Consider the following 22,294-nt stretch of genomic DNA (forward strand, 5'->3'; position numbering starts at 1 on the left):
AGAGACAAGAGATTCACCCGCCACCCGCGGCAAACCTGTGGCTCTTGATGAAGAGGTGGAGGCTCACGGACTCCCTTTTGCCTTGTCCGGTCTTGAGCTTCGGAGTCACAGCCCTTGCCACCACTCTTTTTTTCTACTTCTTTTTGTCTTTGGCATCTTCTTTTCATGTTAACCCCCTCCTGACCAGCAGCGGGTTTGCGTTTTTTTGAAAACTTCCCTTTGTCCTGATCATCTGTTTCTCTTTTCTGTTTGTCTTTTTTCGTCTCTCTTAATATCGCAATGTACTCTACCTAACCTATTAGAAAGGCGGATAAGCCGCTGCTTTAATCTAGAATGAACGGGGTTGAGCCTGAAGAAGAAGTAGTCAAGCCTTGCCACGTTTGCATATGCGTACCTTGTTCTGATCCTCTTCGTTTTGTTTCGCTTATTGTGGGTGGCTGCCACATGTACTCGATGGGCTTGAAGTTGAGGGTTGATGGATTGACTTGGCATTGTAAAAGTAACGAGTACGAGCGGCCTTCAGGGCTCGCCATGTCGAAGAACGTTGACAACTCCTGGGCGAGTTGAGATTGATAGTTAAATGGAAGTATCTTGAGATACCATTTTCATCCGGGGTGTTGGAAGCTGTTTGATGAGAGGTGAGATTGATTGAAATACGAGGTTGATGAGCTTATAAGGCGGCTTCTCGTGAGGCCAGCACAGCTCATCAATGATTTCAAGCCCACGACGAGCAATTTCCAGCAGGACCACAAAGAGACGCACACTTTCGTCTCACTGGTCACTTTGTCAAATCTCATGCGACAAGTAAGTACAACCATCATCCTGCTCATCAAAAAGATATTTTATGTTGTCTTTTCCCTCCCTCACCAACTCGAGTCCAGTAGCTTATATGTATGCTCCAGCCAAACTTCAAGGCAATCACGGCGCAATCGTTCTTGCCTCGACCACACAGTAGTGGGACTTGTACTTCTGTACCTAAGGTACTCGTTGACTCAACCCTCATTTTCAGCCTTGCAACCATTTTCCTTCTATAGCCACGCAAGAGCAAACATCTCGTCTCGATTCGCCCTTTCGCACAGCCGCCTCCGCTCGCTGCCTGTGCATACCTGACTATCTGTTTGAGGGCAACGCGTACTCAGCAGGTAAAAGTAGGTACACGTATACCGACGGGCTTGTTGGCGCAGTTTCACCTGCAGCGTTGGGCGCAGAGTACCAGCTAATAATCTCCGCGACAGGGACCTTGGAGCAGGCGGCGTGATTCCCCCCTGCCCTGATTCCCGACCCCTGGCTCGGTGCAAATCACAGACACATACCCTCTTCGACACCGTGATCCGTCGTTCGAGGCCTCTGTCTGCAACCTGCACTTTCTGGTCAAGAGCGCGCGAGCTGGAGAGAGCTTTGCTGTTTCTTGTCTAGTGTCGAAGCAAACATCGGCAGCCCGGATTGTTTGGCTGCTGGGGCTGAGCGGGAAGCGGCCATATGGAGGATTGTCTGCCAATATCAAACACTCAAACACGGTACTTCGTACTGCCCCCTCATGGTGGCACAGATGGGATATAGAACAAGAGTCGGTGCTGCACGTGGAGGCGGATAATCTTATGGTGATATTGGCGCAGACGTTCTGGGCGATTTGACATCTGCTCTGGGTAGGCACGTCTGGAGGCGCACGGCCGTGATGCTGGTTACGGAAAGCCACCAGCAGCAATGGTGCAGGGCCCTTTCAGGTGAGGCAGTGGCTTCAGAGATGAGGTCGGCAACGTGTTGATAGTTGGATACTGACACGCACTACAGTTGTTCTCCTTCACAGGAACATACCACACATACGCACACTCACTTGGCACACTCTCCCTCTCCTTGGCACTGCTGGCATTACTCGCATTGCTTCACAGCTCCAGAGTTACACCCACACGAGCGTCACTAGACCCACGCCGCGTCGATCCGCTCCCCCCCCCCGAGCACAGCCTCACTCTTGAGCATTCTGGAACAGGGACAGCTCTTCTAGCAGCCCGCGCTTTTTTTTCCCCCTTCTACCACTCCTCATATCCCCCAACATTTCTCCCGCCATTTGGCCCTGTAGGGCATCCATCCTTTCCCGCGAAAGAACTCGGTTTCTCCATTCGTTTCCCCTTTCCATCTCCTTCCACACGCCGACATTCATTTACGTCACTGGCCTACTGCGATATGGTGGCATAGGGAAGCCGTCGCGAGCTTATCCGATTCTCCTGAGCAATCTGCCACTCGTTACTTTCTACGACACGCACCATCATATACGTTCTCTCTTTAGGATTGATACTGCCTCGTTCCGCCAACTCTTTTGCGGTACCATCTGCGAGTATCGCCTCTGACTTCTCGATTTTTAACGCTCTCGCCTCCACAACCCCTTGTCGCCAATACCCATCACGAAACAAAAGGCCTGCATCACCGGTGGAGACTCCCAAGGCTCACTCGTTCGCGCTCACTTCCATCTCGCATCCCGCTTGCATCTCGGACCTTTCCCGCGCTGCTTGCCTGAATCGAACTCCCTTTATCTCGACCGGCTTACGCTCTACGACGGCTCGGCCCGGGCCATGGACTCATACGAGGACGACATCCAACGGCAGCAATACCATCCCTCGCACTCGATCCCCGACGCTGCCTATCCGGACGACTCGCCGTTCCGGCGGCAGCAGCAGCAGTTCCAGGCGACTTACGGCGCTGGCGGGTTCGGCGCGAGTCCTGTGCATCCCCCAGCCGCACTGACGCCTCCTTCATCGCACGCAGCGGATCATTCCGGATACCAGCCCCAGCATCAACGCCAGGTTCAGAATCAAGAAGCTTGGCAACCCTACGATATCCCCAGCAGCCCTCCTCCTCCATATGACCCAAGTCAGGCCCCAAGCGCCTACCACCACACTCCCTTACATGCACCAGCCGTCGCCGCTCCCGCAGCTACACATCCAAATGCGCGCGTCGATGGGCATGTCCAGCCGATGGGCATCGAGCTGATGCCCTTGCCTCTTCAACAAACGGCACCATTAGCACCGGTAATTTCGACGTCCGCATTGACACACGCCAGCAACGTTGCCGAGGACCCCTACAAGCTCGACGCGGCATCTGCGGAACGCAGGCGTAGGCAAAGGCGCATTAAGATTTGCCTCATTGTCTTGACTGTGGTGTTTATATTCTGTGGCGCGTTGATCATGGGGGTAGCATGGGGCGTACTCAAAAGGTCAATCAACAAACCCCCCGACGACCATAACAATTCATTCTGATGTTTGAGAGGGATTCCGTTTCGCTCTCTGATACGCACAAAAGGCCATGCCGTGGTCCTGGGAGACTCAACGGCTTCTTTCTCTTTTCTTCGGAATACTATTCATCATACAGCTTTCTTCACTATTTTTGCTCTTGTTTTCTTCTTTTCTATTCATCAGTTTCAAGCTGCGACTGGAAACCATGGCTGTGGGACTTTGCCGTGCAATTACCGGTGGGGACAGCGATGGACATGAAGCGTATAAGCGTACTATCCGCGCAAACGAGGGGTCCTGGCGTGTATCTGGTTTGGTTTATTGATTTGGGATCTTTTGCTCTTCTTTTTCTCCGCCCACATCTTTTCCCTTCTCATGGATGGTTAGGCGTTGAGGTTATTACTCTACACAGAAAGATGAGGGCTGGGAACTGCCACATGGTTTCCTCTTGGTGACATGCATACATGTACGGTTGGGCAGACGGCAGAGCCCCAGGGCAAATTGCGGTTGGCAATACAGAGTGGCCGCAGAACGCCACAGACACAGCCTGCGAGGCATTGTCGGATTGTTGGCTCACCAGAAGATTTAGCCTCATGATTGCCGCATGCTAGAGAGCCGTTGGAAAGGAACAAGGAACGCGGCGGCTACCACTATGCTTAGGTAGCATGAGTTGAAAGAACGGCATGCAAAGGAATGTTTCGTCTCCTTGTTTTGGTGAATCGTCTGGTGATAAGCCCACTAGTATATATGTCGTCCTTGGCTGCTAGATGGTTCACAAGACGATGTCTGAACAGCAAGCATGCCCGCTAGACGTGGCCGACAACACGCGTAATAACGACCATAAAGATATGCTGACAGACCATCAGATTACTTATCAACAGACCAAAGACATTACCTTCATGTCCACCCATCATTGCTTGATCTGTCTGTCATCTGAGTTCCACTACCCCGGCGTGGCCAGGCCAACGCATTATCTACGATCCGAGGCACACTTGAACGGCATACGTTCGCTACCTGTTGAAGCGGACAATCCCAAGGCGTTAAACTACCAAACTGACAATTTTCCCTTGTTGACGGGCACCACCCTTTGCATGCTGCTTCGTACTGGGACAAGACCAGCCACGGCCGTCTTTGCTCGTGGCAGCGCTTAATACGGAGAGGTGCCGAGACCTGGCCTTCTTTCCCACGGGCTTCTCTTGCCATTAGGTACAGCTAATAGCATGAGTTCAAGCGCCCGGGAGAGCTTTGTATGCTGACGGTAGCAAAGTGATGCCATAGTTACACACTTACATGAGCCCTCTGTAAGTGCAAGTGCTAAACCCACCCGTGTCTATCACGGTGCGTTATACCAATCCATACAGAGAGAAACGGAAAGTCGACTGCTATATCATAGATCAAAGCGGAAGAGAGGAAGCCGACCCGGATTAGCATTCGTCAAGAGCATAAGTGTGCGGTATCACCTCGAAACGGGGCGCTGGTGGATCGACTGAATCGCCGTCGGGGTTGCGGCGGCAGCGTGAGGGCCAAGGAGAAACCGGGCTGAGATTAGGTCGAAGGATATCACGAGTCAAGCTCCCCGGCACCAAGTCTCTACCCATAAGGGGATGCTGCTGAGAAGCACGGAGGGACAGCCGTTGATTGCTACATGTACGTAACAGGAGCACAGGCATTGAGTACTCACGGCTTCCTTCGAGACAACTGGGACCACCTGATGCACCAATATGACGCTTCTTCCTAGAAAGGCGACCAAAGCGGCCGGGGCATATATTCTGCAAAGATGCTTTCTTCCTGCTCCTGGTGCGATGGCGTTCTGTCGGTGTCGGAAACGGGCTATACCGAGCTTCTTTATGCTTTCTGCAACTCGGAGGAAGATGTTGCAAATAGGATAGCTCTGCCACTAGTATAAGAGTATTGGGTAGCTTCAGCCCTCCATCAGGCGTGGGAAACAGGGCCCGGAGGGGTTCGTAGGCGGAGAAGCTGGCAGTGGCCCTGCACATGAGATTGGGCACATGCAGCAGCATGCGTGCTTGAACGACTCGACTGCAAGAAATACTGTGTCCAAACGACAGAATGCATCTGCCGGCCGGGACACCCAGAAATGTGACAAAATGATGGTATCCCCTTCCAGCTGCGGTAAGTCCAGTCCTCTGCACCGGGAGTTTCCTGAAGACCGGGATCTTGGACCCGATGGTGGGTGGGTGTAGGTCGTAGCACTGCTACCACAGAGTAGTGGCAGTGGCCAGCGGATTATGCAAATCCTCTCTCTTGCTGTCACCCTCCTCAGCCGTCAAGTATGGCGGAGCATGCCATAACAGGCGATTCTCCCGTGGTCGGAGCCGAGATCTGGGCCAGGCCTGACCGAAGCTGATTGCCCCGGTTTGGGTTGCCATCGATACTCAAGATCTCAACTGCCTTCGGCCTCATGCCCTCTCGCTCGCTTCTCCCCCTTCTCCGCCTCAGCCTCCTTCCTGGTAGTAAAACCTCGTGTGGATATGGCTCTCAGCCAATGACCCGGGCATGTATGGTGGCTGGTGGTTTTATTGACGACCCCGTGACTGCTTCTTAAATTGCGGAATTGCTACCCAAGGCATACATAATGTGGACTCAGCCTCGGCATCCCGCGAGGGGCTCGTATCTGCGCACTCCGAGACAAAGCCAAGGGCAAACAAGTATGAGCTGCTTTGGCCACGAGCACATAGTCCTGAGGTTCTTGGCTGTCTGTGGCTTCACATTGACTTGTAGTCGGGGCGATGCTAGCAGTTGGGTTAGATTTGACGTTACTATTGGAAAAAGCGATATCTGGTTGGCGGATTGGGCAATCGAAGGACTCGGGCAAGGGGAAATGCTGTCATTCTACGTTACCCGTACTTGTCAAGAGAGACATGGCCAAAATGCAAGTAGCAAACCAGAGCGGGCTAAGAGTACGGTAAGGAGGGGATGCAAGGGCTGCAAACGACGTACCCGGAAAGGAAGTCAGAGATCATCGCCCAGGGGGGAAAGATGTCTGGAGGCGTCCATGTGAATCTCAGCTTCGTAACTTTGGCATGTGTTGACGAGAATGTTCGGCTTGGCCACGGCTCGAGCTCGTTCTGCTGGAAACCAAGCAACAGAGCGAGAGAAATTGCAACGGAGAGCCGCATGGAAAAGAAAGTGCCCAGTGTGTTGCGAGAGTACTTCGTATGAAGGACGAGGAAAAGCAGGCTGAGATTCGAATCAAGCAGGATTGCTCCGTGACGAAAGAAAGATCTTTGAGTCACCTAGGCAGGCATGGAATAGTCTAAGAGGTCTCACTCCGTATCGTCGCAGCAGGCCAGGGTCAGATGCACTCAATCTGAATTGGCATGACACGTATCTTACCCTCTCTTCCTAACTCAGTTGGAAGGGGGTCTCGAAAGGCAAGTGCAAGTAACTCAGACAGGAGGCAAGCGAGGTAGTAGTAGAAAGCGAGGCAAGTCGTTCTGTCTGCTTCCTGCCATATCCAATTCTAACAATAGGTATCTATGGGAATATCGGCCGTGATGACTTTACATTTACACTTTTTCCTCGTATATTTCATTCCTTTTGCTCTCCTGACGTTGCAAATCTGCTCATCCCCGACCATCTACCCCTTCACCCCTTGCTGTTGTTGTTGTGGTGGTTTTTCCCTCCCTTCTCCTCTTCCCCAGAATCATCCACCAGTCGGTCATTCATGCGATACCACTGGCCATGCAAGCAACACTACTGGTACCGGCTGACAGGTGCCTTACTCGTACTGATGGTACGATGAAACTCAAGGTAAAGTAGTGTAACACTAGCACATCCATCTTGCAAATCACGAGCAGACAGGTACAAACGAGCACAGACGGGGCCCGGGAGAAAGCTGATCGCAGACTAGCTGGGCCGCCACGCGCAAGAGGCGATGGCACGGGAACGGACCGGTCTCTTTTTGACAGCTTCCTGGTAGAAGCTGGGCTGGGAATGAGATGCCATGCTACAATGCTCCGTACCCCCTACGAGACCCAAGAGTCACCCCGGCTCGGCTGCCTCGACTAACTCAGCCCTGGCCCAAGACTTGTCTCCTTCCCGAGCCACTAAAACACACAGACGCAAACGAAAGGAAGCTGAGAGATGGAAGAGAGCACTACTTTGTCCCAGCAGATGGACACTGCTGGTGGTATTTGGACACCCCAGGATACTAGTTCTCGACACGCCGGGTGCACCTTGCATGTCGCGGGACAGACATGACAGAAGATGCCGCCAGAGGTCCTCGCCTGCAGCCCATGGAACTGTCTGCTCTCAACCCACAGGATGCAGATACTCAACGGGCGCGTACATAGTTGGTACTGGCTTGTCGTGCAGGATACTGGTGGCACGACATGCCAACTATGCCCCATGTCTCGCGGCCACTGCTTCTACTCCTTTGCGGGTGATGGCAATTCTGCCGACTGACAAGTTTACGCGAGCACCCTCCACCAAGAACTTGAAGTCATACTGTGTAACCCGAGCTCTTCTGGCCCAAGGATGGAGCTGAAGCTGGGACTGGCACCACCCTGTCTCGTGGAGGTAGTACTGCGAAGGGCCTCGTTGGTAGACACTCTTTGCGTGAAGCTGTGCCGTGCAACACCGTGAGGTAAGTTGCATGCTTCCGGCTTTCTTTCTTCCGTCTGTCTTCCAGCGAGCAACATGAAGTCATATTACTTCACTCCCCGCCCGTTATCGACCCCAATTTTGTACGCATCTGAGACATCTTCTGCCTTCGTATTGGCCTCTTTCGTGTCTGACTTGAACTGATATAGACGTGCTCTGCGAAGTTGTAACGATCGGAGGCGCTCGGCAGGACCGGTATGATTATCATTATGGCGGAGGATATCGACATGATGGATACTCGCCAGCAGTTGTGCGCGTAACAGTCCCTTTCCCACGTCGTGCGCGAGCGCCCTTTCTCTTCGATGAAGCACACACACACACTCTCTCTCTCTCTCTGTGCGTGTCGTTTGCCGGGATTGAATTTTGGTGGACTGGGAACCCCTGCCCCCTTTTGGGCGTTCCAAATCCCTGGACAGCCGACCCGACAGAGACAATTCAATTTTTCGAAAGGGGATCCTCATTTTGCGCACCCCTGCCCTGCCCGGTCTGAGAACGCAGCTGTCCAGCAGGACCAGGTCGACATTGGAGGAATGGGAAAAGAAAGGAAGAAGCGTTGGGAGAGCATTCGCACCCAATGCTACTCTATCCGGCGATTTGGCCCTTTCTGGTCTTCTGTCGTCTCGGTTCCTTTTCCTCTTCCCCCTCCGCCGCCGCGCACTTTATCCTGCGTCGTCTGGGTGGAATGTCGCTCGCGTGTCTTTTCTCTTCTCGTCTCCCCTTGCAAAGCCATCCTCTTTGCGGCTTTGGTTTGCTGCATGTATTCTCCCCTTCCTCCTTGCCTTGCCCATCCCCATCGACTAAAAGCATGACCCATGCTAACCAGCCCGTCCGCCGCCGCCGCCGCCGCCCTTGTTGCTGGCTCTGGCAAAGGATAGGCACCCTCCAAGCTCTTCCGTCATCAAGGGACGGCGCTTGTTGCATTGGCTGCAGGACCCCGGCCCAGTCCGCTCGGTACTCTGTCGTACTAAGACAAACCCAGGGCCGGACTCCAGCATGCTCCAGAACTAGTGCTCCGACTGCTCCCCCAGGTATCCCGCGGCGCTGCTGCTGCGGAATGTACGAGGGCGCAACCGAGCTGGCATATAGACGCCGTGCTTTTCCTGCTCTCAAGGCTGGATTGCTGATCCAAGAAAAAGGGTTTGGATGGGTGCCGTGTATGTTGAGCAAGGTAGACGAACAGCAGAGCAGAAGAACTGTGTGTCACAGACGATGCGAGGATGGGTATGACCCAATTTGCCTTGCCCTGCCTTTTGTTCATCTCAACTCAGTCTCAACCCCTTTCCCCCATGTATACAAGCAGCAGTGTTGTACCCCATACCGTATATCGACATCTTTCGCAGGATCTTTCAGCATACGCAGCTACGACAAAGGTGAAGAAGGCGTTGGTCGGCTACAGTATTATTGTCGTATATTGCTAGTATCGCCGTCGTCCACCCAGTTCTAAGTCAATGAGCACTACCTGGTACGTTATCCGACCGCTTACTGTAACGTACACACATGCTGTCCCCAGATCACATTGGCGTCCATGAATGCTGTTGATATCTGTACATGCTGCAGCACACGAATACTACGTATTCGCCTTGAAATGTTTATGTTGGCATCTACACCTACCTAGATCATGTGCACCTAGAAAATCCAATTCACACTTGATTGCCCCCCAAGACATGATACAATCACGCATCCCGCACTGTTTTCATACATAGAAAGTGATGACGCAGCTTCTCCCTTCAAAACTGCCTGTCAGCGTTCTGCCCTTTCCTCCCTTCCAATTTGCTGGACTGTTCGCCCTGCTGCAACTCTGTCTCTCTCCAAGCAATCAAGGGCTTTCCTAGGCGTCGTCCTGCTGCTCCGGCTTGCCAGCAGATCAGATCATGACTTGGATTTCCTTTTCCCTTGTATCAGGTGAACCCTCCTTGATCGACACCTGATGCTCTTTCTGTTGCCAGACGGCTGGTTACAGGCTTTCTTGCCACTCGCTCATCGTATCTCGTCATCTTTTCGCTGCCCCTCCTTGCCCTCCTCCCCCATCTCTCACTGTGCCGCCGGCGCCTTTGGATAATGCCCCCGATTTTGACTTTCTTTTTGTTTACTACTACTCCGTGTTTGCTTCGATGATTCATACCTAGGCTTCACGCTCAATCTCCTTACCAGGTACTCGTTGAATATCTACATGATGCTCGACTCACCTCCTACAGCCCATCCATCCTACTAGGTACCTACCTTATGTACTTAAGGTACTGTATACCTACCTTGGGTATCTCGCCTCCTCTAAGATATAGTACCTACCTTATAGGCGGCACTTGCCGAGACTTTACCAGCTGTCGCCAGTGCTAGTAGTAGCTTCCATACTCCTGCCATCTACAAAAGCGAATCAAACCCCCTGCTCCTTCCCTTCGTGCTTGAATCAATCCAGCATCCTTTCCGTCAGTCAGGCTGCTCCTTCACCTGTTTCCTCTATTCTCTTCCCTCATCATCATTTTCTTCACTTCTTTTTCTGTTTATCACCTCTGAAAGAATCATCGGCAGCTGCTTCTTCCTCCACCTCGATCCGAACGTACCTCACTGTCTACGGTCCTCCTAGCGGCACCAATTGTCGCAATCCACCCTCGCTGTCGGCATCCTCCACAACCCGACGTTCTTCTGCATCTTTTCCGGGATACCCAACCGCACCCTAAGGTACCCCGTCACGACGCTATTCTTCTAGCCGATCGCTCTGCCCCCCCCCCCGAAAGCAGAAAAAGAGCTTTAATCGATCACGATATCCTCGGCAGCAGACCTTTGTCATTATTACTCTCAGCTTTTCTTGGCTTTTATTTTTATATCCCTCGCCTTCATATCACTTCTTTTTTTTTTTTCTTTTTCTTTTTTCTCTTTCCTTGTCTCAGATAAAGACAAGGGGGCCAGTAAGACCAAAAGGAAGGGGACTGAAGGCAACAGCAAGGAAAAGAGAAGGAAGCTGAGAAAAAGAAAAGAATCACGCCGACACATTGGGTGTTGAAATACGAGAAACGAGACGGAATCGGGGGGAAACAAAAGCAAGGAAAACAACATCGCGCTCATCAACTTGCGACTTCAATTCCGTCTTTTTTTCCTACTCTGAGTTCCTCGACCCTCCAATCTTCGCTCGCTGGAAACCAGAGAGAAAGAGAGAGAAAACAAGAAAGAAGGGGAAAAAAAAACTAAGACCCCCCCTCCCTGCAGAACCGTTTTTAGTGCTGCAACTCGACATTCCCAGACTAGCAGCCAAATCAGTCGACGGCCGATATCCTCGCAATCCCCGTCGTTTCGTTTTGCAATATAACCGCCATTCACCGCCCCCACGACGGTTCAATTTTTCCGGCTTGTCTCGAGAGTGACATTATCTGATTGATTACTCACCCGCAACAGTTGCAACAGGACGCTCTGCTCTGGTCCTGGTCCTGGTTCTGGTTCTGGCTCGGGTTCCGGTTCTGGTCCAATCTGGCATTCTGTCTCTTCCTGTCCTGTCCCTTTCCCTCTCCCGTCTCCAGTGGCGCAGCATTTGCCCACAAAGTGCTCACTCACTCGCTCGCTCGCTCGCTCACTCTGAGCGTCGACGTCTCACCGTCGCTCCGACCGTCCATTGGCCAGCCTCTTGAGAGATAGGCTCGAAGGACCCCGGGACCAACTTGCAGCGGCTGCGGCTACGCGAGACCAAGAGTCCCGAAATTTGTCTCAGCAGCGGCCTCGTGTTTCACACAACCCATCGCCGGCTCGGCCCTCGAGTCTTTATACAGCCTGTGCTCCGTCAAATCCGCACCTTGCTGTTGTTACACGGCTTCTCGTTGCTGTAGGCGTCGACTTCGTTGTCCTTTTACCTGCAGCTTTGCGCCATATACAGCTGGGACCACAAGCCTGCCTACTTACCACCTTACCTTTGAGTTGGGTAGCAGCAATCACAAGCCATGGCGCCACGAAGTCCCTATTCATCCAGGTAAGTCAAATAAACCAAGAGAAGCTGCACAGCAGCTCAATTGGCATGTTCTTTCTTTCTTTCTTTCTTTTCCCCCCGCGTCTCTTCCCCTTCCTTCGAGTTGCTCCTTTCGTTACCGTCTCGCAGCCCCTCCGTCTAACTGACCATCTTGTGCTTCTTCTCAGCAGCCGTGAGCTCCACGTTGTCGTTCTAGGTGCAGGTTTGTCACGCCTTAAAAGCCCCGTCTTCTCGACACACAACGTGTCACCATGCATTGCATCGCTAACGCTGTTACTTAGGTGGCGTCGGCAAAAGTTGCCTTACTGGTGAGTTGTCACCATGGCCTTCCCTGCGCTATTCCAGCCACCAGTCTGGGTCGATCCACGACTAACGGCAAGAGCAGCCCAGTTTGTTCATAATGAATGGATCGAGAGCTATGACCCTACAATTGAGGACTCGTACCGCACTCAAGTTCAGGTTGACGTAGGTTCACATTATCCCCCAAATGATTGGGCCATACGCGCCGTCCTTATTTTCTTTTCTCTTCTTTTTTTTTTTTTTTCTTTTTCTGCGAGCCTCTGATCTAACACGAGTTTTGCGATTGCTCTCTAGGGTCGACAAGTTATTCTAGAGATGTGAGTCTTGGGAGTGACTCCCCAGCCCTTAAATCCTATGCTGGACGGTTTCTGATATCGAAAATGACAGTCTCGATACTGCTGGCACCGAACAGTTTGGTAAGGCCAATACCATCATGCCTTCTTCTTTTGAACCACCTGCAGCTGACGCTCCGGCAGTGGCTATGAGAGACTTGTACATGAAGACCGGCCAAGGTTTCCTGCTTGTGTTCAGCATCACATCAGCCTCATCACTGAACGAACTAGAGGGCCTGCGAGAAGAGATTCTCCGCATCAAGGATGACGATAATGTTCCCATGGTCATCGTTGGCAACAAGGCCGACTTAGAAGAAGCAAGAGCCATTCCACGCGCCAAGGGTTTTGCCATTTCACAGAAATGGGGAGCTCCGTATTATGAAGCCAGCGCCAGGACGAGGAGTTAGTTGCTTACTTCCCCCCTCGAGACTTTGGTCCTAAAATTCCTTTACTGACCCTGAACAAGCAAACGTTGACGAAGTCTTCATCGATCTCTGCCGCCAGATGTTACGCAAAGAGGATGACACGACGGACCCCGACGATGCCTCAAGGATAGACGCGCTTAAGGCCACCAGCAACAAGCGCAGACGGCGTTCCAAGTTCCGTGACTCCACCCACCCGCGATGCGTGATACTGTAGTCGGACAATTGTTCATACCCACATGGGGCTACCACTGAGAGCAAACGGAAAGGTTTCCAAAGAAAAGCAACGGGGGAAGGAACCCCTTCTATCACATGGACTGCCTACATATATACCCGGATGTTTGATTGTGTTTACTGTTGAGCACGGCGGGGATTTTGCTTTTTTTTCTCTTGTTTTCCTTTTCTTCTTCATCCTTCCTTTTCTTCTTCATCCTTCCCTTTCTTTTCCCTAGCGAAACGAAGCCCCTGGGCCTCGGATGGGATATTGTCCCAGCCTCACCAGCCTCACCACGGCTAGCCCTAGGTAACGACGAAAGAAGTCCTAGAAATTCAGAGTCGAGTTTCAAGAGATCTTGGGGACTGCCTACTCGATACGTTCTCGATACGTTCCTAATCGCCACGGGATATTGCAGCGGTAGCTATTACCCTACTGGGGACCTCTTCGACTTTGAACAGAACAGAACGAGAAGTTTTCTTGCCTTATTTTTTTTTTTTTTTTCTTCACATCCCAAGAATCAGCAGAAGGGACGACAATTCTCACGAAGGTGGAGCGACATGGTACGAGACATTGACGGCGTTAATAGAGATGGACGGAAAAGACTTGGGACGGCTCTTGAGATCATAGAGGCATGCATACTCACGTTGGCGCAGGGCGGGCATCAGAAAAAAAAAAGAGTATATGAGACAAGGGTTAGTTAGATCGACAAGTCGCAGCAATTTTCATTCATGTCGTACCCACCCACCCACAACTGAGCGCTTGGTCGGGAGAAAAGAAGAGGATTGGAAAGTTTATCAAAACTTGGCCCCCAGTCAGTGACAGAAGATTATTAGTAGAAAAGCGTGACGAGGAAAAAAGACTGCACAATCGAAGGAGCAACAACGAACGATAGGACGGAGAGAGAGATGATGGAGAGGAAACAAAAAGGAGAAACAAGAAATGAGAGAACAAGAAAAGAAAATGAAAATGCATGCCACTCTCACTCAACTCACCTACCCACTCGATTCCAAGATCGTTAAGAGTAGGGTGGGAAAAAAAAGAAGGGTCTGGCCGGGGATTGAACCCGGGACCTCTCGCAAGCAAGCTGTAGGGTTTACCCTAAGCGAGAATCATACCACTAGACCACCAGACCGAAGATGTTCTTCTTGATGAAAGACCCTAATTTATTTTGTCCCATATCTCTATCTTCAATGAGTGCACGCTGTATGCAGCTCGACTTACGCACATCAAGCCGGTGCAGCTCTTTCTACTTCGCTTGGGTGAGCTTGGAGATGTAAACCGCATCCGAGCTGGCCGTACCACTTACTTAGTAGACTATATATGATTCGTCTCGCTTCTTTGCACGAGAAAAGTGCATTGATCGATGCGATGTAAACCTATGGGGGGGGGGACGCCAGCTACGCATACATAGACCAGACGACGCATCAAGGCTTCTGTTTCCGCGTCTGTCTGCCAAATGGCCCTTGTTCGGGGTGTAATGTGAATGGCGAGTATTGCGTACGGTGTCTGATTTGCTATATAGATCGCAAGCATGCGTGCTTCTTGAGCCTGCCACGCATCGGCCCCCCAACGGTTTGAAATCAAAGCATGTTCGACCAGCTCGGAAGAACTGGTCAAGCATATAGATGCATTGAAGCCACCTAAGCACGCCTCCTGAGCAGATGGGGTGGATTAGAGGCCTTGACAGGGAAGCCAAAAGTGGTAACGGTGAATTAAAGCTGGCGAAGGAGCGTCCTCTGGTCCCAGCAGTAAAGAGAAAGGCTTTAACCAGCACCAATATGAAAGAGAGCGACATTGGTGCTTGACCGGTCAAAGTCGCACATCCTTGGTCTCTGATAATGCCGAGGTCAAGCGCCGATGATCGAGTATAAACGCGTCGATGTAGCGCATAAGCTTCTTAGAGCTTGGGGGAAGTACCAGGCCGTGTCGAGTTTCACATCGCCTCGATACTCTCCGCGAACCAGTGCAAGGGAAGATGAATGTAATGACAGCGAGCTCATGGTAGAATCGCCTCCCTGGATGTTCCTCGCCAAAAACACCGAATGAGAAGGGGCACGGAGAAACGGAAAAGGGAAGCAAGTTTCGAGGGGTCGAGACAACGACATAACAACGTTACCTTTCCAAAGGCAAACATTAAGAGTAAGAGCCGCAAGTTGCGGGGTCAAAGGCAATCTTGGACGGAACTCGCTCAGGGTCGCTTCACAATTGTGCAAGCCGGCCCATGTGATAGATAGCCCCATTTCCGGAAGCTGTCGACTCAATCAAGTTTCCGTCCAACCTCTTCCTCGGCCACACACTCCGCTACCTCGAAAGCTGCGCAGTCTGTGTGGCTATAAGCCGAACTGGAGCCAGCTGTAAATGAGCATCCGCACATGCTAGAGCTGGCGGATGCTTGCCTTTCGACGGATGACGAGAAAGGAAGAGCTTCAAAGTCTTGGGACGCAATGTGTCATGCTGAGAGGAGAACACTCAAACTCACCCCTGGAAGCTTGGATACTTTCTTTCGCAAATCGGTCAGGAAGACTACTAGGTAGGTATGAGGTGCACTGTCAGTCGTGTGCATGGCTCGTATCGGATAGAGTCTACCAACCTGTCGCCTGACTGGAAGTAAAGTCAGAAAAGGTACGCCTATGCTGGGCTGATGGCAACGAGCAAGAACATTGGGCAGTCGAGAAGGGTGCTTTTTCGTCTACCGGCTGCTGAAGTGGGAGGCTCCGCGAGCCCAGAGAAAGCAAGCGAAGGAGCGCAATCCCGTCCTCCTGGACCCAATCCCATGGTGGTACTCCGTACATGTAGTAGCCGATACCCTTCCCGGTTCGATCCCGCCTCCAAGTGTGTGTGGATGCGAGGTGAAGAAGTGTGATGGACATGGGCCGACACACAGTAGCGCGTCGCCTGATTCGGGACATGGCCAATGAAGAAACCTGTGAGGAGGTCCACGCCCAGGAGTGTACTTGTCCGTATGTAGAGCCGTAACGAAGGACTACTGGGCGGTAGAAGATGCCACACCTTCAAGGGCCGAGGCTTGGGGGCTCTTGTAAAAGTATCATACTGTACAGTAGGCAGTGAGCGTACGAAGTACCAGATACAAGTCTTCTCCCGTTGGGCGGATCTCAAATTGCTTCCAAGTTTGTGGTCGGCATGGGGCAGACAGAGAATGTAACTCGGACTTCCAGAATGCTGGTCCGACCATTATCTCGGTATGGGGGGGGGGGGGACGCTGCGCTGTGAACGTTAGACGCTGCTTTCCAGTTCGTAGGTGACTGGATGTCGAATACGCACCTGTAAGTCGCAGCAGAAAGAGAGGGAAGCCAAATTCGCAGCAGGTGACTGAGCCAACGTTCAAGAGGAGTGGCGCGCAACACTTGGTAGGCAAATGCGGTCAGGGGAGGCAATTCCATGGGACCGGAACAGGGTATCGCTTGAGCATGAACATGGCAATCTGCCAAGGTCACCGCGAGCGAATGGATAACGAGAGTCGTCACCTGGACCGAAAGTGAGGGCTCGGGACCAGCCCGCCGGGTACCATGCCAAGTCTGACTGGACAAGTACTGCGTCGTGGATCGGCCGTAGTGGTCGGAGGTTTGGGGGATGTCAAACATCGTGTCTTTATCTGACATCCAGCTGTTAGCAGAGAACCAGGTGTAGCAGCCTTATGATGGTGGGCACAAGTAGAAGAGCCAAGGCCACATACAGCCTCGGCGCACTTCCAAGCTCTCGCCCAACAAACGATTAGTTGAATCCCGGTTTGCTCGGTGGCCGTAGCTACCGAACGCGATATTGGTAGAAAGCAGATGGGAGAACTGCGCAGATGGATGGGGGAATGTAGTAGGAGAGAGAGTGTTGTGGGTGGTTCAGGAGAAAGTAAAAAAAAAAAAAAAAAAAAAAAAAAAAAAAAAAAAAAAAAAAAAAAAAAAAAAAAAAAAAAAAAAAAAAAAAANCAAGAGCAAGAAGAAAAGTTGTGCTTGCCACGAGCGCGGGCAAGCATCGCTTTAGCGAGGGTGATGAGATGGAAGGAGCGCCGCGATGCTGCCACTGGCGATCTTGACACCTTACCTGCGGATATCGAAGGATAAGCGATACCTTATCTGCCAGTATCGAGGATCACATACCTACCTACTACCTACTCCCGCCAGGGATTGATGCCAGATAAACACTAGGTAAATACTAGGTAGACAAAGGCCGCTGCTGCGAACTGTAAATGCCTGTAGAGAAACTACCTGGTACGATGGGGATGTCTGGAAGAGGTGTGTTGTCTCCCGAGATGCATTCTTCCAGGGTGTCCTAGCTAAGTACCTTAGGTACTGGACGTCGTAGTACCAACCACCGTCTCCCGTCCAAGGCCAGGTAGGAAGCAGTTCCAACGATTCTCAAAGGTGAAATTTCCACGAGCGTACCTAAGAATCGACAAGATATAGTCTGACCAGTGTTGCGAGCGTCATTGTCGAAGCATCTACCCTGTAAAATACCATGTACATCACCTTTCGTGCAAGTTTGGTCCTACTAAATGCAAAAGCCACTAAAAAGTTGAAATGGGGACGACCTGTCACTACCTCCAACCCTACGAGCCTCAGGACGAGGTCATGAGTGTACCTGTGGACTATGTACCTCTGCACGCGTCGATCACAGCCGCAGGGTCCCATATCGTGGCCTTGCCTCGACCTGGTCTCCGCTCGTGCAGTTGGCAATCCATCTTGGTTATGCTTCGCATGGCGAACTAGGGACTGCTGCTGCTCCGTACCTCGTACTCTACCGCCATTCTGCGGAACAAAACGGCTACTAGTAGCCCCTCCAGATATGGGCTATGCTATGCTGAGCCTAGTCCCCGTAGGCGCGTCGGTTAGACAGCGGACCACCGCTGCGGCCGTGTGGTCCCCTGGGATCAAGAGCTTGGCGTGATGCGGTAGTCCTTCGTATCCAGAAGTCAGGGACCTGGTGCTGGTAGCAGTCGGCAGGGTCGCGATCAATGGCGGGTCGGTCGCCGGGAGATCATGGTCGCTGTAGAAGCCAGTGATGTCTGTGGGTGGAGATTGTCAGCCGGGGAACTGGAGTAGTAGAGCGCAAGTAGGCGTGCTGATGTGATGCCTCGACCATTGCCGGACTGATGACAGCCCATATACTACCTAGACCTTGTAGATGGTAGGGTAGGTACCTACATCCATTGAAACGGTTCCTGGTGATGAACAGGGGAGGTTTGGCCAGGGGCCACTCGCCAGCAGTGGTGTGATGGGCCGCTGGCGAGCCTTCGTCGTTTAGGGCATGATCTCGTCTCCTCGTTTGGCGGACGGCGTCCACAGATGCGCAGACTGAGAGAGGCGCGCTGCATCCAATGAAGGGCATCGGTTGGGTTCGGTCTGGCATCATCTCCATCGAGGGCAGCAATTTGACATGCATAAGCTGCCTTGCTAGTGTGTGCCGGGCGCGGCATGTGGTTGGCTGGCGCGGGCTCCCCATAATCTGCAATCTGTCGTGGAGCCCGGCTCTACTGGCAGCTTCGTACCTTGGCAGGGAGCGGTACCTCTGGCGCGACTGGAGCCTCCGAGCCGCGGGCGGTACTCCAGGGCTGACATGGACCCCATTGCAGATAGTGGCCCCACCCACTGGGCATTTGCACGTGCTTGTCACTGCGGGCGAGGATGAGATGAGATGAGATTTCAATGTCAATCTTGTAACAATATCCTCTGACGCTCGTACGAGCCGGTACTGTGCTGAAAACCACCGCCCAGCCCACCCGGTGCTCAAACGAAGCAGGATGCCATGCGATGTGACACTGCAAGTCCTCCAGCTTTTGACCGTCGCCAGCAAATCCGAATCATGTCTCTCGAAATGCGAGCTGCGAAAGAGAGCTCACCAGGCTGCCCTCGCCATATGTATCTGGCAGGGAACAATCCCGCCAGCTTTGCCTCGGAACAGTTCGTTGGTGGAACTTGGGGTCATGCGGAGGACGCAGCGCGAGGAATCCTTTCACCTGGCAGCGTTCCCAGCATCTCACCTATGGCATGGCTGTACCTATGTAGTGGTGAGGTAGTATTGCCAGCTTCCCGCGAGAGTGTGTTGCAGTGCGGGCAGCGATAGGGGTAAGGCTTCGTGATGGATGCTGCGAGTTGAATAGGTGGGCAGGCAAAAGTGACGAACGGTCTTTGGGAGCTGGTTGTTCTTCCAAGACGGAGCATGCCCTGTTTGCGCAGAAATCGCGAAGACACCACTTCGCTTTATGACCACCTACTCAAGCACTTTAGCATGACAGAATCACTGCGTCCTTCCCATGGTTTCAGTTCCCGGGTAAATTGTACTTCTTGCTCACCCTACGCTTCGATTTAGACACATATGGCGCTGCACCGCAGTTGGCACTGACTTGATAGATACCTGTCTAGTTAGGTAGCTTATCAGTCAAGGTAAGGGATGTATGTACCACCAAGAAGACCAATCTCAAGGGGTTGTCGCATCGCGGAGTGTGTGCCCGGCGTTCTAGAAGTGCCATGTGCGACAAGAACTGGTGTGCAGAACCGGCAGCGGATTTGATCCCTGTCAACGAGCTGGAGGGGCAAAGTGTGGCAGCCAGTGCTCCGCACTCCGTTACCGGGAGGTTCTGGGTACTTTGATGATTCGGACATGCTCATCGAGGCCGAGTCGCACCTGACAAAAGTCGGCATCGGGGGAGTCTGGGGTGCTTACCTTAACTGGAGATGGGATCATTCTGGGCCCTGCCTTGCAGACATGGTTTTTAGGTACTTGGGAAATCATTCTGCTGCTCCACGTTCGACAGGTTTGATGGGTCGAGGCGAAGGATTGATGGGAAAAATGCTGCTTGTTTTGGACTAGCACGCAGGCTGCTGCTCGGACCATTTGGTACCGGACACCTGCGAGGTACACGCTGTAAGGGCCAATTTCCAGCGTGTGCATCGATCAAGAACACCCCACACACACTCATTCATCTTTTGCGGGACTGCCATTGGAAATCGTTGGACCAGGAACTGGGCGTTTCGTACCTTTCGGGTACCTGAGGATTCAGGACGGTACTGCATGAAGTGCTGAGACACTCGAGAGCAGCTCACGCTGGATGTTATTGAGCGAGGATCCCCCAGCTTTCGTCGCCGCGTGAGGGTGCACTTACTGAACGAATCTGAATGCGGCGAGGGCGTCAGAAATTCCCGATAGGTACCTGCTCAACCGTTTCGCTGCTGTCTGTTTGGTAGGTACCCAGCTAAGGGGCCTTGGGTACTGACCGAGTCGAGACGACTCGCTGTTATAAGGTATGCAAACGGCGTTTCAACGGGCTTTGCTAGCCTTGAGATGACTTTTGATTTTTGTGAAATTTGTTCCTTTCTGAGTCCCGCCTTGGATCTCGTTGACCAAAGATGGAAATGTGAAGCAAGATTGTAAAGTCTCTACATCTTACCCAACTCGACGCAAGGTGATCTCAAGAATCAAGCACCACCTTAGTACTCTGCAATTCGATCTTGGTTGATCGCTACACCTGCTGGCACGCCCCTCGCCTACCACCATTGTTGTACCTCTTGAGTACTTTCGTCAAGCCACTGAGCAGGGAACTCGCGCTAGCATGAAGATGGTGGCGCCCAGCAGCTGGGACTTTCTGCAAGGTACACGCAGGAGCCGGGATCCTGTACTGCTGCGACCAGCATGCTGACGAACCTGGCTGAAGGGACAGCGCCGGTACTTCGACAGCGACACACGTGCAGGTACCCCCCCAGGCCGCCGGGAACTGCTGCGCATCTCCCCCGATTGGCCAGTGGCAGACGCGCAGATTTGGCCCCCTCCAGCCCTCTGCTGGATCTTGCTCTCTCTCTTCAGTCATTTTCGTGCCTAAGTAAGTAGGTAGGGTAGGTACCAGCACCCTCCAGCGCCGGCCTCTCAAACTGCTGAGCCCTCCTCCAGCACAGCCCCGGCACGCTGGCCGCTGGACAGATGCGCGCTCAACGGCCTGAAGCCCGCTAAAGCCCGCCCAAAACCTTGCGGCTGCTGAGCCTGAGGCTGCCGAACCTTCAACCCTCGAGCGTGTCTGGTGCGTCTGCCTGCCTCATCCCTCCAGCCAGTCACGTCTCTCCCCCCCCTCCGTGTCTCTCTCATCACTCGCTCTTCTATCTTATTCCTTGCGCGCTCTCTCTCTCTCTCTGTCGCTGCCCTCCAACCCTCCCAAACAAGCCCAGTCCAGTCCAGTCCAGTCCAGTCCAATCCCATCCATCCCATGCCACCCAAGAACTAGCGCAGCAGCCCGGCCCAGCGCGAATGAGAACAAACTTCTCCCTGGAAGCAGGTCCGAAAGCGCCCCCATTTGCTTTAGCCTTCTCCTTGTCCCCTCCTCCAGTGGCCCAGTCTGGTGTCACTTCTGCATCTTTTCCCCCCCCTCTCCTCTGCTGTTCCCTCAAGGCCTCTCTCTCTCTCCCTCTCCCCACCTTTTGCCGGCTGCAACTGCGGGCTCCCCCCAAAAAACCGGCCCCAAAAGTCAAGCCCCGGCACAGCACAGAGAAGGGATACCTGAGGTCCGTCTGAGGCGTCTGGGTCTGGGTCTGGTCTGGTCTGGCCTGGTCTGGTCGCAGTCACTCTCTAACTGCTGCCAGTTACTCCAAAGGCCTTCCCCCAGCTAAACCGCCAGCCTCGACGCATCATCATCCTCCTCCTCGCATCACCTTCGCGCGCCAACCTCAACCCCAGCCTCGAACTCTCGCCCGCCCGCCCGCCGCAGCGTCTCCCGACCGGATAGAGTTGCTCAAGGGCCTGTGTCTTCCTGCAGCGCCTCCTCTTATCTTCTATTCTGCCACGTTTTATTTTTTTTGCTTCAACCCATATCGACGCCGGCGCATTTGGTGCAAGAGATCGCGCATCGGAGGAAACTTTGCGTGCACCCCCTCCCAGCGAAAGTTTGTCCTTCTCCCAGCCTCAAGCGCACAACCTCCTGCGCGTCGCGCCTAATATATACAGCATATAAACCCCGTCTGCCGCCTCGCACAGAGTGTTTCCGGGCTTCTCTCTCCTCTCGCCGTTGTTGTCACCATCGTCGTCGCATGCGAGCTCGTCAATACTGCCACGACAGCCGCCTTCGTCTTGCCCTGCTTGCCATCTGGCTACGATTTCTCCAACTATCATTGCGCTTTGCTATAATATTCTCTTGCTACTCTCTGGTCGGTCCTCTGTTCGCTACAAACAACTGCTGCGTCATCGCCTGTTCCTGGTTTCCTCGTGCGCGCTTCGCCCGCTCACAGGAT

At 52.8% G+C, this 22,294-nt stretch overlaps 4 protein-coding genes across 4 annotated transcripts; 3 read left to right on the plus strand and 1 right to left on the minus strand.

Moving 5' to 3' along the window:
- Positions 1-2,567: 2,567 nt before the first annotated feature.
- On the plus strand, positions 2,568-3,251 carry CCMA1212_004845 (uncharacterized protein; the record flags this gene model as incomplete). The annotated part of the gene is made up of 1 exon (XM_073702133.1): positions 2,568-3,251. The coding sequence occupies one exon, from the start codon at positions 2,568-2,570 to the stop codon at positions 3,249-3,251; it is 684 nt and encodes a 227-aa protein (XP_073559414.1).
- Positions 3,252-12,120: 8,869 nt separating this feature from the next.
- On the plus strand, positions 12,121-13,070 carry CCMA1212_004846 (Ras-related protein RSR1; the record flags this gene model as incomplete). The annotated part of the gene is made up of 5 exons (XM_073702134.1): positions 12,121-12,264; positions 12,394-12,416; positions 12,487-12,515; positions 12,576-12,833; positions 12,898-13,070. The coding sequence occupies 5 exons, from the start codon at positions 12,121-12,123 to the stop codon at positions 13,068-13,070; spliced, it is 627 nt and encodes a 208-aa protein (XP_073559415.1).
- Positions 13,071-16,183: 3,113 nt separating this feature from the next.
- On the minus strand, positions 16,184-16,672 carry CCMA1212_004848 (uncharacterized protein; the record flags this gene model as incomplete). Its single annotated transcript, XM_073702135.1, has 1 exon — positions 16,184-16,672. One exon carries the CDS (start codon positions 16,670-16,672, stop codon positions 16,184-16,186), a length of 489 nt encoding a protein of 162 aa, XP_073559419.1.
- A 4,039-nt stretch (positions 16,673-20,711) lies between these two features.
- On the plus strand, positions 20,712-21,792 carry CCMA1212_004849 (uncharacterized protein; the record flags this gene model as incomplete). Its single annotated transcript, XM_073702136.1, has 3 exons — positions 20,712-20,902; positions 21,019-21,596; positions 21,650-21,792. 3 exons carry the CDS (start codon positions 20,712-20,714, stop codon positions 21,790-21,792), a joined length of 912 nt encoding a protein of 303 aa, XP_073559420.1.
- Positions 21,793-22,294: the final 502 nt, after the last annotated feature.

This window comes from Trichoderma ghanense (genome assembly GCF_004382785.1).
Source record: "Trichoderma ghanense strain CCMA-1212 chromosome Unknown scaffold_4, whole genome shotgun sequence".
Lineage (NCBI taxonomy): Eukaryota > Fungi > Ascomycota > Sordariomycetes > Hypocreales > Hypocreaceae > Trichoderma > Trichoderma ghanense.